At 36.5% G+C, this 18230-nt stretch overlaps 1 protein-coding gene across 1 annotated transcript; it reads left to right on the forward strand.

Moving 5' to 3' along the window:
• The first annotated feature begins 17472 nt into the window (after positions 1-17472).
• LOC116898117 (keratinocyte-associated protein 2-like) lies at positions 17473-17961 on the forward strand. The gene is given in 2 exon segments (XM_032899498.1): positions 17473-17532; positions 17535-17961. Coding segments are annotated over 2 exon segments (408 nt in total). The 5' UTR covers positions 17473-17501; the 3' UTR covers positions 17912-17961.
• Positions 17962-18230: the final 269 nt, after the last annotated feature.

Consider the following 18230-nt stretch of genomic DNA (forward strand, 5'->3'; position numbering starts at 1 on the left):
CACCTGCTTCCTGCCCTGTGTGAGTTCCAGTCCTGACTTCCTTTGGTGATGAACAAAAATATGAATGGATAAGCTGAATAAACCCTTTCCTCCCCAACTTGCTTCTTGGACATGATGTTTCTGTAGAAGTAGAAACCCTGACTAAGACAGTGACTGATGTGCTAGGCATGGTTTACCACCCTTGGAGTTATTGTTTAGAGGAATCTCAGTGGCCTTACCCTTTGTTGATATTATTGATATTGATATTATATTGACTCTGATTATAGGATTAGTCAAGTTCAAGATTGTGAGTATTAGGAAGCATTCATTCTTGCCCTGCAGTAACTTGCATTTGGAGAATGTGGTGTACAGTCTTCTGTGAGATCAGTTACTAACTGTAGTACTCAACTGTGAACCTACAAGTTACAAAAAAAAGTCTGATCTGGCTATGGCAGATATGCCCATGTGTCTAATAATGGTATTGGGGATAACCACCCACTTTGTAATTGTATTTAAGGTCTGTTCTACAGGAGGAAAATCATCCCTGTATGGCACCCTCTGCCAAGAATCAATGGCTGGGGAACACCAAAGCCCTGGGGAAAATAAGTCATGCCCAGCAGGCCAAACATTTATGAGCCTTTTCTCTCGTCACAATGAGTATCAGCAGATGTGTGTTTACTTGCTCTATTCCAAGAGATTTTACCTGAAGATTGGTGTTTCATTCATTTCCAGGTCTTTTGATTTTGTGTAACTTCACCTCTACAAATCTGCAAAGAGTACTTGCTAACTACTGCTGAACAAATTGTTAGAGTTGCCTGCTTGGTGATAATCAAATATCATATCACTCAAGAAAAATCAGCCTACCTTATAGATATGTTTGCATTTTACCTTAAAAGTCAAACCAAAACAAAAGCAGCCGAGCTGGTTCAGCTAAATGGAGCTGAGACAGAAGAAAATCTAATCCTCACGAGGCAGCCATCACCTGTCAGTCAATCTCAAAGCTTCTTCAAGCCATATACAATTCTGTTATGAAGTAAATACGCAAAATCACACTTTTCTGAGTCAAAGATATGCCAACTGCTCTACCTCAGGCTCTAGTTGGAAAGCTTGGTTGAACTATTGAAGCATATGCTATGTCTCCATTTACAATGAGAATTAAAGCCTAGAATGTTGGTAAAACTTGATATGACGCATTGCTATTCAAATAAACTGTGAATTTGAAGACATGATGATAATAGATATCAGTCCTTTTGAGCAAGTGTGAGTTATGGCTTTGTTATCATACCCACAAATTCTTATAATATCTAGTGATGGGTTAAAGAGTTATTCTTAACCTCTCTTTTAATCTACATTAGTATTTCAGCTTAGAGGTTTTTTTTTTTAATTTAATACAATAAACAGGCAACTTTGGGAATTTTTTTTTTATATCTAGATCGTCTTTCCTGTTTTTTGTTATCGCTGTCATGGTTTCCTGAAAACTAATGCATAGAGCCAATTGGAACTTACTATGATAGGGAATTACCTGTCTCTACAAGCAAGCTCTGTGGCAAGAATACTGTTTGCTATGGAACAACTATTACACAGAATGGCAGTGATAATACAGGTTTTGCAAATAAGCCCTTATTAACAAAGCACCTAGCTTTGCCTAGGTGTCTTGAGTCACAAAATATGCATTGGATCTTGCCAATAATTAAGAATTTTTAAAACTATAAATTAATTTTGTTTACATTTTATATCTTCAATCTATTGTAAAGATTTTAGTTGATAGTTTTAGAAATGAGAATATATTAAGTAGGTAACCATACCATTTTGCAGAAAGATTCTGATACACTAACACTCCTTGAAATACAACTTTAATGTTATTACTGTCAAGTATATTGATAGCACATTTTAAGCATGAACCTTTAAAAATACGAAGAAATAAAAAATGCAATCTGAGTGGAATGAAAGAAAACATTTTCCTGTGTGGTAATAGCATAATATAACCTTGATTCGCCTTGCAAAAACGAATAGTATTGTCCTTCCAGAGAAATAAGACTCTATGTATTTTTGATAGGATGTATAAAAAGTAACATTACTCTGTTCTAAATTGAACCATTTAAAAAAATCCTCTGCAGAATCTCACATTATTCTTTTTTTTCTTTCTTCCTTTTATTTTTTTGTAAGAATTTGTCATGTATATCCCAGGATACTATTATTGGAAACAATAAAACATACCATTGTAAGATCATCGAGGGTTGAGATGACTATATTCTCATAAGCTAAAAAAGACAATCAGTATGATAATTAGAGCATGTTAATTATTCTCCACCAGCAACCCCCAAATGCTAATGATATACAGCAGGAAATTAACAGCAGTTACTGCTCAATATTGCATGACTTTTCCATTAAGAATAATATGAGAAGTTGTTAAATTATAGAAAATGAGAATAATGAGGCTGGAATCTTAGAGCGATTTTGGTTTCCGGTCTGACCGTGGAGGAGTCATTAGAAAGGTTCCTAGTGAGTGCCGCAGTCCGTGGGTTCAGCAAGACTGAGTACCACGGGGAAATCTCTCTGTGTGCTTTTGTTTTTACAAGATGGAACAAGACTGGATATTCCGGCTCCGCTAGAAGCAGCACAGTAACCTTTCGTGAATAATACATTTGCCAAAATCTGCTAACACCTCTCTACCCTTTTCTTTAAATCTGCTGGACTGATACAACAATGACTATAATGTACCAGAGGCCCAGAACAATCTGAAGAGCTGGAGAGAGCTTTGTAGTTAGAAATCATTTCTAAAGACAGAAAACCCATTATGTGACTAAGACAGCTGAGAAATAAACACGGACAGGAACTGAGGGGCTTTAATTTCCTCTATGAACCCACCGTGGCGATTTTCTTTGGAAAGTCGTAGTATCAAAGAAAATGTTTTACAATAGACCATGTAATTGGCAATCACCCCCATAGCATTCTATCTGTCAAATATACTGCAAACATAATAGCATTGGATGCTAGAAAGCTTGATAATGTATATTTGAGAATGCACAGTCTTTAAAGATGCTTAAAATATTGTGGAAAACGATCTCATCTCAAAGAGAAAGCTACTAATTCATTTAATCAACAGTTCAAATTTTGCTACTCCCACATGCTATATGAAAATTCATATATTGTTATGGAGAAGAGACATCGGGATAAAATATCACTGTGCAGCATTTGGCATAGTCAGTTATTCAGAAATTCTAACAAGTAATTGGATAGATTAATGTACATACATTTTTTGTTTCATTCATATGCAGGTTATGTAATTAAGTATGCTTTAAATATCTTATTCCACTCTATTGCAGTCTATGATTTGGTATTTTGTGTTCTTTTAAAAAGTCCAATGCTCATCTCAACAGCATCTCTAACATATACAGTACACAATTAAAAGGACCAAGATCAATCAGCTTATGGCTTAAATATCAGTTCCATTTTCATCTATTAAACAGATTTTGTACACAATTAAAAGGACCAAGATCAATCAGCTTATGGCTTAAATATCAGTTCCATTTTCATCTATTAAACAGATTTTGAGATCTACCTTTGCAAACAATTCAGAAGTTACAGATCCTATAGGAAAACATCACTCCGGTGTTTACACCCAGCCAGTTTTTCTAACACAGTATTGAGTTATTATTGCCACCTCCCCCTTGCTTCATTTTCTCTTAATATCTACTTGTGTCAGTCTGGCCTCATGATTCCATTTACAGAAAGACATTTTCAAAGCATGCTGGTAAGTACTCCATCACTGAAATCACACCAAAACCAAAATTATTGCAATAAGTAGATGCATTATAGCCAAATACAAGCTCCTAACTACACATAAGCAAGCTAAGCTGTCTTTTGCATAATATCATTGTACCCCAGGTAGGCAATTTATTCTTTTGTAAATATATCTAAAAGCACCCTCAAAATGATTGTTTCACAGTAAATATACATTTCACTGCTTAGTGCTTTCTGGCTGCTGTTTGGCTTTTATTCTCATCATAATGGGTTTGAAATTATTTTCTCTCTGAAGTTACGGTTACATATAATTTTCCACCAGTAGAATCTATTCTAGCCATTCCAATAAAAATTCAAGCGACTAAGATCATGAGGTAGCCAGATAATCCCCTAAGCACTTTAACTTTTCATCCCTCATCACAAGAAGACTGCTTTTGGGTCAGGAGAAACGCACAGAGAGAGAGACTGGAGCCCACCTTTCAGCGTTTGCTTATTTCCAAGTGTAACATATTCCAATGCAGACTGTGTGTACCCAGGTGAAACACGAAAACGAAGGAGTGCACAGAGGCCGTGGGGAACCTTTCCTTGCTTTGCTGAAAACTGAACACCACGAGTTATGAGTGTTCAGGTTCTGATGCACGCTGAAGAATTCCAGAAAATGGTTGAAGTTAATCCAGCAACAGCAAACCAGTAGTATACTTTGCAAGGACTGAAACCCAATTCCACATAAAATTTTACCCCTGACATTTAAAATATTTCCTCCCAACAAGTAAAGGATTTATAAAATCTTAAAATTCAGAATGAGTTTATTCATTAAAGTACATCCCAATGCTGTAATTGTGCATACGACTTAAAAATTGGGCAATGAAGTAACTAGTATCAATGATAATGTTTATTTTGTGCACTGAACACTTTGCAATTCTTCTAGAGTAATCATAAAATTCATTCTCCACATCAAGTTGCAAACTGTGATTATTGTCTATAATTATATATGAAAAAGTAGATTGATTGAATTTTTGAGAATAGTCACATGTAAGACCCTATACGTACAAAATATTGCAACCTAGGTTTGCATAATCTATATTCTATATGATAGAATTCATGAATAAGAAATAAGTGGCATTTTATTCATTCAGAACTGAAATATTCACAACTTAGCAAGTAAGAGATACTTTTCTAATCCAATGGGACATGCCAAGTTAAAAACAAAAGGACCATATTTTATGAGACTTATAATAATGAAGTGAGTACAGATATGAGACTTATAATAATGAAGTGAGTACAGAAACCAAAATCATGAATGAATAAATAAATTGTGGGACGTGCGAAATATAATAATATTGTAGAACTACAATTTAGGAGGACTTACTTACATAGTCATGTTTGCATGTTAATAAAAAAGCATTTAAAATGCCAGTATATTGCTACCAGGTAAGGTATTTGAACATCATACATAATGAAAAATTGCTATGTACAATGGCATTACCATCTATTCATATTATACAATCATAATGTATATGGATAGACATATATGAAATAAGTTAATGTATTGAAAATGCATTACAACTCGTTCTGAATTCCAACAGAGAAACAGAATGGATATTATGTGGTTGTTGTATTTTGCAAATAAGAAAAAGGAAGCCAGGTATATGTTTTGTGGAGGCACAGTATGGTGCAGGGGAAAGCAGCTCTATGGGCCCACTCTGAGGCACCAGTTAGGTCCTCCTGAGGTACCAGTTAGGACACTATGTTATAGAATAGAGTTTATTTAGAGCATGGCGAGGGAGTCGAGTGGGTAGTAGCAGCAGAGAAATGGGAGAGAGTGAGATAGGAATGGAGAGAAAGAAGGAGGAGAGGAATAAAGGCCATGAGCACATGGGGGATGGAGAGAGAAGAGGGGGAGAGAGCAAGAGAAGAAAGAGGGGAGTGAAGAGGGGGCAGACAGCACCTTTTATAGTGAGTCAGACACACTTGGCTATTGTGGGGTGGTGTCTAGAAGAAATGCTAACAGTGGTGATAAATATATCTGTTGTGCCCTGAATCTAAATTGACATGGTAAAAATTAAGGTTATGAAAACACTTCTGCATTGGTCAGGATGAACCCTGTGGACAATTTGTTCCCTGTATTGAAGAGAAAGAGGCAGATACAGAGAGTTTTACAGAGATAGTGACAGAGAATGTATAAGGCCTTCATACATGGCAAGCAGTTTTCTATCATTGAGTGACATTCCATTAATCTCTGTAAATCACTGCATTTTTTGGTGAACATGAATATTTTGACATGCAGTGGAAAATATTATCACCTTAATGCAGAGTTTCTCTTATGTAAAGGCTAATTCTTAGTTTGTTGCTGCTTTGTTTTGCATTATATTGTGTGAATTATACATGAACCAGCATGTCCCTACAACTCTAAGGTACAGTAGTAGCACCAAAAGCTTTTTGATTTCACTTAAGACCCATTCAACATGGAGGAAACTGTGTGATACTGGAAACTTAGCAAACTTCCCACGGCTAGTGAAATCATGGACGTTATAGATCATTAACAACCCTCAACTTATGTTACTGCATAATGCCTGATCAAATTCTCAATATGTGCCCAAAGGCCCAACGAAAAGTGAAGTACTCATTTCCTCATCAAGGAACCTTGTTTTCACTACAGTTGAGAGACCAATACAGTCAATCACAACCAATTAAAATGCAGAGTTGTAAGACCCAGTCCCAGTGGCAAAATCTTCAAAACAACATCTGCATCAACTAAACAAGGACAATGGAAACATATGCAAAAGAGGTTGAAGGAACGAACATGATGCTACAACCCTACACAAAGTTGTACAGCCAACTACAGAATGTTGAAAGTAAGAGAAGAGGTTCTCATTAGGAAAGAACACACCAGGTTGAGATCCAATAGCAAATGCTTAGTTGTGAAAACACAAGTACGAATAACATAATGTAGACCAAACAGGCTAAAATGAGGAGTGCTTATATATATGAAATTATGCATATACACAAAAAATTAATAAAAAATGAGGCCATTAATTTGAAAGAAGGCAAAGAAGAGTATTTGGGGAGGTCTGGAGAGAGGAAAGAGAAGGGTGGAATGATGTAATTATAACCTTGAATAGAAAAGAAATCATGAAAGAAGTCTAAGTTATTTTGAAAATATAAATGGAAACAATTACAGAATTGGGATTGAAGTGTATATGTCAACACATATATCATTCTTATTATGTCATGCAGAGTCTGTTGCAAAAATTGCGGTTTGTAGAGCTTTGTGCATATAAAGAACTTGGCAGTAAAGTAGATTCTCATATAACGTGTACACTGGTCATAGACATACCCATGTGAAGAAAATTAGCAAAAAATCTTAAAAATTGCATCCTCCACAAATATTTCTTCTTTTCCTTGTTACCACCTCCTCATTTCAAGTAATCAACAACCAAATGTTTATTTCCAAACTAAGAGATATTCATGTCAGAAATCAAGGATGTAGAGATAATCTACAATATATTCTTTTTTTTTTCTTTTTCTTTTTTCTTTTTTTCAGAGCTGGGGACCGAACCCAGGGCCTTGCGCTTGCTAGGCAAGTGCTCTACCGCTGAGCTAAATCCCTAACCCCCAATATATTCTTTTTAATCTACTGATTTATGATGCAATTATGAATTTTAGGGACTTCTACCTCACTTTTGTCCTTCTTTTACTTATATAAAATAATAAAATAATGTATAATAATATAATAATATAGAGAATAATAAACATTGATAAAACCATTAGTTTTTAATAGCTGGTGTAGCTTGACCTTCCTACCAATGACTTGTCCTATCATCTTCAAGTTTTCTTATATCTGTGCATGTTTATAAAACATTTATATGCATTTTTATTGTGAATAAACATGTATGCATATTTTCCATAGAGAGACATAATTTGCTTGTTTCATTATTATTATAACTATTTCTTTTATCAATTTATGTATTAATTCATTTTTTCTTCTCTTTAGTTAATTGACTTATTAGCTACCTGAAATCTCATTTATTCTTTACTTTTCATATCTAATTAGTAAAATTCGCAGGGTTTCCAGAGTTAAATATTGAAAGTCATCCCTTTCTTTTATGAGATTGCACAGCATTATCAAAGCATAATTTTATTCTTTCATTTTAGAAATAAACTACGTTGTTTCTTTTTCTTTCCTCTGTCAAAACCTCCCATACAGCCATCCTTGATCTCTTTCAAATGCAAAGCCCCTACTTTTATTAATTGTGTGTGTGTGTCTGTGTGTGTGTGTGTGTGTGTGTGTGTGCCTACTTTATCCAAAGTATATTGAGCTATAGTTTCAGATGAAACCACTGAAACTATGCTCTACAACTTTGCATTTTGAGTTGCTGTAGGGTTTTTTTTGTTTGTTTGTTTGTTTATTTTTCTCTATCTTTGAAAGAATATCTTTTTTTTATTAACTTGAATATTTCTTATATACATTTCAGTGTTATTCCCTTTCCCGGTTTCGGGCAAACATCCCTTCCCCCTCCCCTTCCTTATGGAGTGTTCCCCTCCCCACCTCCCCCATTGCCGCCCTCCCCCCAACAGTCTAGTTCACTGGGGTTCAGTCTTCCAGGATCCAGGGCTTCCCCTTCCACTGGTGCTCTTACTAGGATATTCATTGCTACCTATGAGGTTAGAGCCCAGGGTCAGTCCATGTATAGTCTTTAGGTAGTGGCTTAGTCCCTGGAAGCTCTGGTTGCTTGGCATTGTTGTACATATGGGGTCTCGAGCCCTTTCAAGCTCTTCCAGTTCTTTCTCTGAAAGAATATCTTTATGTAACATGCTCAGTTTGTATAATTTTGCCTGTATGTTTTTTTTTTTCAGGGATGACCATTTGGTGTTAGATAACAGACGGTGTGCTCTTCCCTGGGGAAGATAACTTCTCCTGTTCTCAGCATGTTTTAGTTGCCTAGAGTTCTTTGAGAGGAACTGAGGCCTATGGGTCTTTCTTCCATTCACCTTGGCATGCACAGCAGCATTATTTTTAATGAGTATCAAAGTTATTCTCGAATTTCTATTGAGTTGCTATTTAACTAGTTTTGAGAGTCACAAGAACATGGTACTCAGGAGATCATCATTTTATATTTATATCTACTTAAAATAGTGTTTCTTCAGATGTCTCTGTCTCACACACTCGTCTAACTGCTGAGATTATTTCAACTACTACTCTCCAATTTGCTGGAGCTTGCAAATTCGCTCTCCTTAAAACTGTAGTAGAAATCCAGATATTTTTAAAATTTTTATAATTTTATTATTTTCTGTTTCTTTTCTTCCCTCCATGCACTACCTTTTACTACTCCTTGAAATCTGTGGCCTCAATCTTTAATTGTTAATTAACTGTTGTTACATTAACATATGTATGTACATATGTGTTCCTAAATGTATAGTATACTACTGCCTGTATGCCATAGTTTTTATGTATGTTTTCAGGGATTAATATTTCATGTTGGGTAATCAACTCCTGTTGTCTTCGCTGGGGAAGACTATTCATCCCAACCTCAGCTTTTCTTATTTTCCTGAAGCTATTTTTGTAGGGTTGAGGCCTCCTATGACTTTTTGTGTGTACTTTGGTGTGACTGTTGTTTTCTGCTCATATTCTCGCCGTTCACTAAGATATTACAGGTATAGCTGTGGCATTGCTAAGAGAAAGAGTCTCACAGAATGAGCTGATATTAGGCCTCTTTTAACCTTTCTATCCACTTTATGCAACTAATTCTGAGCTCTAGGTATAGGAGTAGATTTGTGTATGTATCCACTAGGACTAGGCTCTACAACATTGAATTTCGATTGGCTTTTGATTTTGTAAATACTCTCCATCTTCTGAAAATAATTTTTTTCTTGACAAAGGGTGAAAAAAACATTTAATTTTTGGTAAAATGAAAAACAAAACAAAACAACTAGCTATCATGTACTTAGCGATTTTGCAGGCGTAGTAAAGTGGTAGAGGTAGGCTTTCCTCCAAGATCCACTACTTCACTACACAGTGGGTAGTTGTCTAGGTTCCAAGTACCAAGCATTATTTCTAACAGTTAAGTTCAGCATCTCTGAGAATTTGGTGGGACCTCATATGTTTACAAATGCTATGGACAATAAGGTCTGCTCTAAGCACTGTCCATTATCTCACGAAAAGTGCAGCATGATGCCTTGAGATGAGTAAGCTCCTTACCTTAATTTTATACAAAAAAATAAGAGAATGCCAACTAAATTGTCAGAGATTAAGTTAACGTCACATTGTTTTTTAATCTTATTATAAACTGTATTGCAATGTACTTCATAAAGAAAGAAATATACTTATTCCCAAACATAGAACATTTAATCACAGACATCATGTGTAGAAGACAGAAGGTGTCAATTTGTAGCATAACATTCAATACATCCTGCTTGTATTTTATCTATTGAAGATGAATAATATTAATTCTTAGCAATGCAAGAAGGAACACCCTTTATGTGACCCTAATTGCTACTTATATGGAGTATATATTACCAACAATCACTATGATCTAAAAAGGGTATATTTTGAAAGAATTCGTTTATTTTAGATAATTAATATTGACATCTTTTCAAAACTTATTTTATTTATTTACATGCTAGTCGTTGCTCCCACTTCCTGGTCCCCCCTCACCCAGAACCTCAACTCATTCCTTCTCCCCCTTGACTCCAAGAGGGTGTCTCCAGGCCTCCACCTTCCCTGGGGCCTCGAGTCTCTGAAGGATTAAGTATATCTTTTCTCACTGATGCCAGACCAGTCAGACCTGTGTTATACATGTGCCAGGGCCTCAGAACAGCTCATGTTTGCATGTTTCTTGTTGGTGGCTCAGTCTCTGGGAAATCTCTGGGGTCTGGGTAAGTTGTGACTGCTCGTCTTCCTATGGGATCCCCCTCCCTTTCAGCTTCTTAAATCCTCCCCCTAATTGAACCACAGGGGTCCCTGACTTCAGTCCAGTGGTTAGGTGTAAGTATCTGAGTCTGTCTCAATCAGCTGCTGGTAGGGTTTCTCAGAGGATAACCAAGATAGACTCCATTTGTGAGCACACCATAGCATTAGTAATAGTGTCAGGTCTTGGTGCCCTTCAATGAGATGGATCCCAAGAAGGGCTGGTCGTTGCATCACATTTTCTTAAATCTTCTCCATTGTTGTTCCCGCAGTTCTTTTAGACAGAAACAATTTTTGGTCAGAAATTTTGACTGTGAGTTAGTAACCCAGTCCATCCAGTTGAGGCCCGTCTATCTAAGAGAGTTGGACTCTTCAAGTTCCCTCTCCCCAGTGTTGGACAATTTGGCTAAGGTCACCCTCACTATGTCCTGAGAGTCTTTCACCTCATGGATCTCTTGTATTTTCTAGATGTCCTCCCCATCTTCCAAATAATGTTTTCAGGGGACCAATCGCTGGGCGAGGAGTAGGAAGGACTTCCGGGTCAGAGAGAGGAAAAAGGGAGGCAGGATAGCTGATGGATTCACTGGGATTAGCTACTAAAGGATTTATACATTAGTATAGTTTACAAATTAGGATGCAAGTTGCTTTGCCCAGCAATTGTGTTTGTTACCTGTGGATTTTAACGAAGCTTCTGTGGTGTTTTCTTTCATGCAGCAACTCAACTGAGTTCCAAACAAGGGTACAACAGGTAGATCATGGATTTATGAGAAGTGCATATCAGCAAACCATGAGAACTTGGGAGTATTGGGCTGGAATGGCAGCGACCCGCCATGGGAACTTAGCGAGCCAGGTGGAGAGATTTGGGAACTTTGGAGCATAGAGCCTGCCAGGCTAAGAATAGGACAGGGAGACTGACAGACAGACGACAGACAGACGACAGACAGACGACAGACGGATGGACAGACGGATGGACAGCCTGATGATACCCTGCCTGCGCTGGCGTGGGATTCATATTTTTAATATTTCATGCTACACCCTCCCCTTAAGACTGCTTATTTCCATGCTTTTCCCCTGTTTCCTCTCCTATACCTGATCCTGTTCCCTTTTCCCTCTCTCTACTTTCTCCTTCCCAGGTCCCACCCTCTCTTTGCATCCTGTGATTATTTTCTTCCACCCTCTAAGTGGGGTTGGAGCATCCTCCCTTGGGCCTTTCTGATTGTTTCACTTCTCAGGTCCTTGAGTTGTATACTAGATATTCTGTACTTTTTCTGCTAATATCCATTTATCAGTGAGTACATACAATGAATGTCCTTTGGGTCTAAGTTACCTCTTTTAACTTTTGTATGTATAAATGCATAGAAAATGCTCAGACAAAACTAGCCATAAATCTTAATACTAGTTCTTAATTTTAAACCTTCTCCTGATTTGATTCCATGCAAAGCCTGTATGGGTGCGATACTGAATCTCAAGTAAACAATAGCGTAACACAAAGATCATGGTAGATAGAAGATTGCCTACAAACAAGAAATCAAAATATGGGCAGCATAATACTTTACAGGGAAATATTAAGTGTTTATGGATGGAAAAAGTAAAGTTAATTTGTGCTTAAAATTATTTTTAAATATATTTCTAAAGTGAAGGTAATTTATATGTAGTGTCTAATATAACTGCCACCAAAAGAAACCATGCATTATTCAGAGATAAATATAAAAATTCACATCACAAATGGTCACACACTGACTCACTTTTTGTTTATGGAAAATTTTAAATATGTTTCTCAAAATAAATTCCAGTTTACATAATTTCTTCAATGATGACTAATATGTAGAGAGAGACAAGTTGCCTTAGATAGATATGGACCAGTTATGTTCAAATAGCATGCATATAATTATGCAGTATATACAATATATGTATCACATCAACAAATGTATAAAGCAAGCATCAAATTAAATTCATTATTAAGTGTTCAGGAAATATTGCAGGATAGTATCACATCTTCAATTTGTAAATATAGTGGTCTTCACTCAGCCTTTTCATTGTTCCGGTGGGCCCCGTTTATGCAGATGCTAAGTTGGGCATTGATTTGGTAGTCTGGAAACAGAGTGATAGCATCTGTGTTCTTAAAGCAAAACATTTTGGGGACACAAACAAAGTGATAAAATAACTGTAATTCTTCTCTGATTTGTTTTGGGGAAAGAACAAGGGCTTCATTACATACGGAAAGAAGTAATCAGGCAAATGATTCTGGAGAAACATTACAGCTAAAATACTATGAAACCCTCCTTTTTCTCCGCGGTTCTCCAAGGCAAGAGCTATTGAACAGTTTCTTATATGAAAGGAAGACTATTTGGTTTTACTACAGAATCCAAAACTATAGACACTAGTTTTATCTGATCGTTTTGCCTGAAAAATATGTTTCTATAAAATGTTCAATCATGTTCTTTGTTTATAGCACCAGACAAGAGTCAAAAGTGACTACCATAGCCACTGTCCCAATAAGTAAAGGAACAGAGAAGTTAGTATATATTCTTCCTGGGAAATTCCAGCATTTATAATAAAAGGGAAAGAAAAAAATATAATATAGATAATTCACCAAACTATCTGGATTTTTATCTAGCATTTGATTAAACATATTTTAAAAAGTTCTGTGTCTATTAACTGATATCTATTAGAGAGGACAAAGCCCTTTGAAGTATTACAAATGATAAAATGAGATGATTATGTAGAGGTACTAAACCTTTCCTATGGAAAGCCAAAAAATAGATGCTTCATAAATTGAAAATGCATAGGATTATCATAGGCTTACATAATTTGAAAAGGGAATTAGAGCTATCAAATACTAAAGTTACCCTTTACTGAGCAGATTCTAGGAAAGAAAAAAATCATTCTTTATTGAGGGTATGATGTTGGTAGATTTTCTATTTCTCAGTAGATGCTCCCACAACAAGTAACATATGGGCAGTGATAACTAGATTTATGGAACTATTAAAATGACATGATGTTGGGAACAAGAATTGTCAGGGAGATATAAAAGAAGAAGAATGGGGGAGCAATATGATGTTTAATTATATGTATATGTATGAAACTCTCTGAGTAAGAAACAAAAATACATTTCTATGAATTTTTATCAATTTCCTATTGATATAGTCTGTCTGGTGTATGAATAGCAATATTTGCATAAGGTAGGCTGTTGTCAATATATGAACACTAAGAACATAAACATAATCCTGTTCCACAATTCCTGCAGTGGCTCTGTGCTTTCCCAGAGCCGTTGCTATCACCCATAACCCAAGGTGGAAGCCAATTCCTTCAGCCAATAAATGCATAAAGAAATTACATCATGAATTTACAGGCAAATGAGTGAAACTAGAAAAATCATCGTGCTGAGGAACCATGATGGACCAGAGACCAAGCTGGCCACTCATTTCAAAAGACTGGAAAGGAAACAGAAATAAAGGGGGACAAAACAAAAAGAAAAGCAAACAAACAACCAAAATAAAAAACACCAATCTGACTATGACAAACAGAAATATGCACCTAGACATATAATAAAAACAAGAAAAATGGCATTACAATCAACTTAATGAAGATGATGAGGTCCTTAAAGAGGAAAGTAATAAACCTTTTAAAGAAATCCAAGAAAGACAAACAAAAATTGAAGAAAATAAATAAATTGCTTAAATAAAGGTAAGAAAAATGAAAAGTTGAAATAAGTAAATAAAATTATTCTATGATATGGTCAAATTTCAATAGTATCTATCCACAAATCCAGTTTTATACAAAGTAGCAGTAGGAAAACTTCAACTAACCTAAGGAGGTTAACTCTACCTACGACAACACAGGAAATATTCTCACAGCAGAAAAAACAAAGAAGAAACACACACACACACACACACACACACACACACACACACACACACACACACACAATCTTCTCCTTAAATACTCCAAAAGGCTTTAAGAAAATCCAACACACTGTCAGGATTAAAGTAATGGATAGAATACGTCAAGACAACAGCCAGCTTTAAATTATATGCAGAGAAACTCAAAGCAATTTTCCTAAAATCAGGAAGAGGTCAGAGTATCTACTCAGTATAGCAAGTGAAGTTCACAGAGAAGAATTGTAAAGGAAGAAGTCAAAGTATCATTATTTGCAGATGACATAATAACATAAGTGACTCCAAAAATTCTACCAAGTAAGACCTGTAGCTGACACTTAAAAGAAATGTACAACGTCCTTAGCCACTTGGGAAATGTAACTATCAAAACTACTTTGAGAATCCATATTATACCTGTCGGAATGGCTAAGACTAGTAACACTAGTAACAGCTCATACTATGGAGGATGCAGGAACACTCCTCCATCATGTTGGAAGTGAAAAGTTGTATAGACACAATGTAAATCAATATGGTAGTGCCTCTGAACATTGGGAAACAATCTACCTCAATAGCCAGCTATATCACTCAGGCATATTGTCAAGAGACATCTTATCCTACCACAAAATCACTTGCTAAACTGTGTTAACTATGACTATTCAAAAGAGCCAGAAACTTGAAACAACCTTGAAGTCCCTCAGCCAAGGAATGCATAGAGAAAATACAGTATTCCACTTTAAAAACAATGGCATCATGAATTTACAGGCAAATGGATGAAACTAGAAAAAGCATGCTAAAGATAAGCCCGACCCAGAAAGACAAACATGAAATGGACTCAGGTAAAGTGGACATTAGCTATAAAATAAATAACAAACATGTTACAATCCACAAACTCAGAGAGGCTAAGTAGAAAGTAGGGCTCAAGGAATTGTGGGAAGGCCCTGGGAAGAGGTAATAGAATATATTTTACAGGTGGACTGGGGCCAAATGAGGATGGAAGGGGAAGGAACAAGAGGGAAGTTGAGGGAAACTGATGATGAGAATTAGTGGACAATTTTGGGTGGCATGGGGAAATTAGAAACATACTGCCGTAGAATTAATGGTGTATACTGGGGATCAATTGAACATCTTTATAACCATGCAAGACTCCTAATAATGGGACTGGGACACATCAATCTAGTCAGAAAACCTTTGATCTACAATCTGTCCTACTACTAGTTGTGCTGTGGTAATGATGGCACAGAACTTGTGGGAGTAGCTAACCAAAGACTTCTTCAAGCCCATGACTGATATTCCTGAATAGACAGAATTAAGAGGCAAGGCAGCCCATAGACCCAGGTCAGAACAAAGCATGACTGGCACAAATGCATGTGTGCATGTTGCATACACACACACAGAGAGAGAGAGAGAGAGAGAGAGAGAGAGAGAGAGAGAGAGAGAGAGAGAGAGAGTCAATGAAATGATTTCAATATTCTCTATACTCGTTAAACTATGTCTAGCCAATTGCCATCAGAGAGCTGTCATCCAGAAACTGATGGGAGCAGATGTAGAGACCCATAGCTAAACATTAGGCAAGGCCAGGATAATCTCAGAGAATAGGGGGGGAAAGTATTGTAGGAGACAGAGGGGCAAAGGGCATCATGAGAACATGAGTCACAGAACAAATTTAGCAGAGCTCATAGGGGTTCACAGAAACTCAAGTGACAAATTGGACTCTGTGTGGGCCTAAGCTTGTTCCTCTGCATATATGTTATGGTTGTGTAGCTTGGTGTTCTTGTGGGAATCCCAATAATAAGACTGGTTGTGTCTCTGTTCCTTTTGTCTGCCCTTCAAACCCTTTCTATCATAGTGGTTATGATGCCTTATGCCTAGCCTTATTATATTTGTTTAGGTCATATTTAGTGAATTTCCATGAAAGATATTCTCTCTCTCTCTCTCTCTCTCTCTCTCTCTCTCTCTCTCTCTCTCTCTGCCTCTCTCTTTAAAGAAAATTGAAGAGGAGTGGGTCTGGAAGAAAGTGGATATGGGGGAGGAATCATACAATTTAGAGGGAAGGGAAACTGCCATTTGGATGTAATCTAAAATAAAAGAATAAAGAAAAGATCAGAAACACAAGATTATTGTGATTATTGTGCTATTGTTCACTGTAACTTAACTTTAGAGATTGCCTAGAAACCAATTATAATGAGGATTGACAGGTACTTTCTAAAGAATAATAGAGATATTTAGAGAGTATAAAATGATTGTGGCTGTATGTGGTTATGTGTATGTGTATGTGGTGGGAAATCAGAATAAATACAATCTATGAATTTAAATGTAATTCTACAAAAAAAGTACTTCAACAAGACACATATTCCAGAATATAAGACAATCAGAAATTATGAACTACACAGAGAGATGAATTATAGTTCTTCTGCTGAACAGAGATATTAAATCCTGTCTGTGTAGAACATTCAACATAGGTAGGTATTTAAGTTACTAGCACATCTAAATTGTACATTTAGATATTACGCTAATATGTATCATGAGAGCTGAAGTTGAACTCTAGGGCATACTTAGACAAGTCAAGAATGTAAAGAGACAGTAAAGAAAACAGACGCTGAAGAGTCCTTAGCTGGGTGAGATAGCCATATAGGATCCTATTTTAGAACGGAAGCTGAAGCCTAAATTATTATTGCACACAGGTCAAATACGCTTACACAAATACATGCAAGGGTGTACATGAACAATTTTTTCAGGCATCAAAGCAATTTCTACGGCATCTCAAGTAACAGGCTATGTGGTGTTATTATTCATCTAAAAGCAACTAGAAAATGGAGTTATTCTAATAATATACAATAGAGGCTTAAAATACAAATATGTAAGAATGGTCACCATTAACTTCTGAGATTGCTTGACAAATTTGTTTATTCTTTTTCTTGCATTTAAAACAATTGATTGGGCTTTGGCTCCCCTCTTTCTCCAGAGGCACGGATTGGACCCACGGACGGGGCGTGATGGTAGTCGGTACCGGGACCTCCTTGGCGCTGTCTCCCTCCTGTCCCTGCTGCTCTTCGCTGGCATGCAGATATACAGCCGCCAGTTGGCCTCCACTGAGTGGCTCACCATTCAGGGGGGCCTGCTGGGCTCCGGCCTTTTCGTCTTCTCCCTAACTGCCTTGAATAATCTAGAGAATCTGGTCTTTGGTAAAGGCTTCCAAGCAAAAATCTTCCCTGAGATTCTCCTCTGCTTGCTGTTGGCACTCTTCGCATCTGGCCTCATCCACCGAGTCTGTGTCACCACTTGCTTCATCTTCTCCATGGTTGGTCTGTACTACATCAACAAGATATCCTCCACTCTGTACCAGGCTACAGCTCCAGCCCTCACGCCGGCCAAAGTCACTGGCAAGAGCAAGAAGAGAAACTGACTGGGAATGAGGAATAAGAACGAGTAATAAAGTTGCTTCTTTGTAAAAAACAAAAACAAAAAAAAATAAAATAAAACAATTGATTTTGGCTAGACTCACATATTTACTGAAATACAAGCTCTTACTCAACTAAATCATATACCTTATGAGGGGCACATGTCAATATCATGAACCAAGTATCATTCATTTATTTGTCTATTTCAGTGTTAACCATGATGATAAATTTAGAGCAAATACACACACACACACACACATATATATATATATATATATATATATATATATATATATATATATATACACACATATATACATATAT

This window comes from Rattus rattus, chromosome 4 (assembly GCF_011064425.1).
Source record: "Rattus rattus isolate New Zealand chromosome 4, Rrattus_CSIRO_v1, whole genome shotgun sequence".
In the NCBI taxonomy this organism is placed as follows: Eukaryota; Metazoa; Chordata; class Mammalia; order Rodentia; family Muridae; genus Rattus; species Rattus rattus.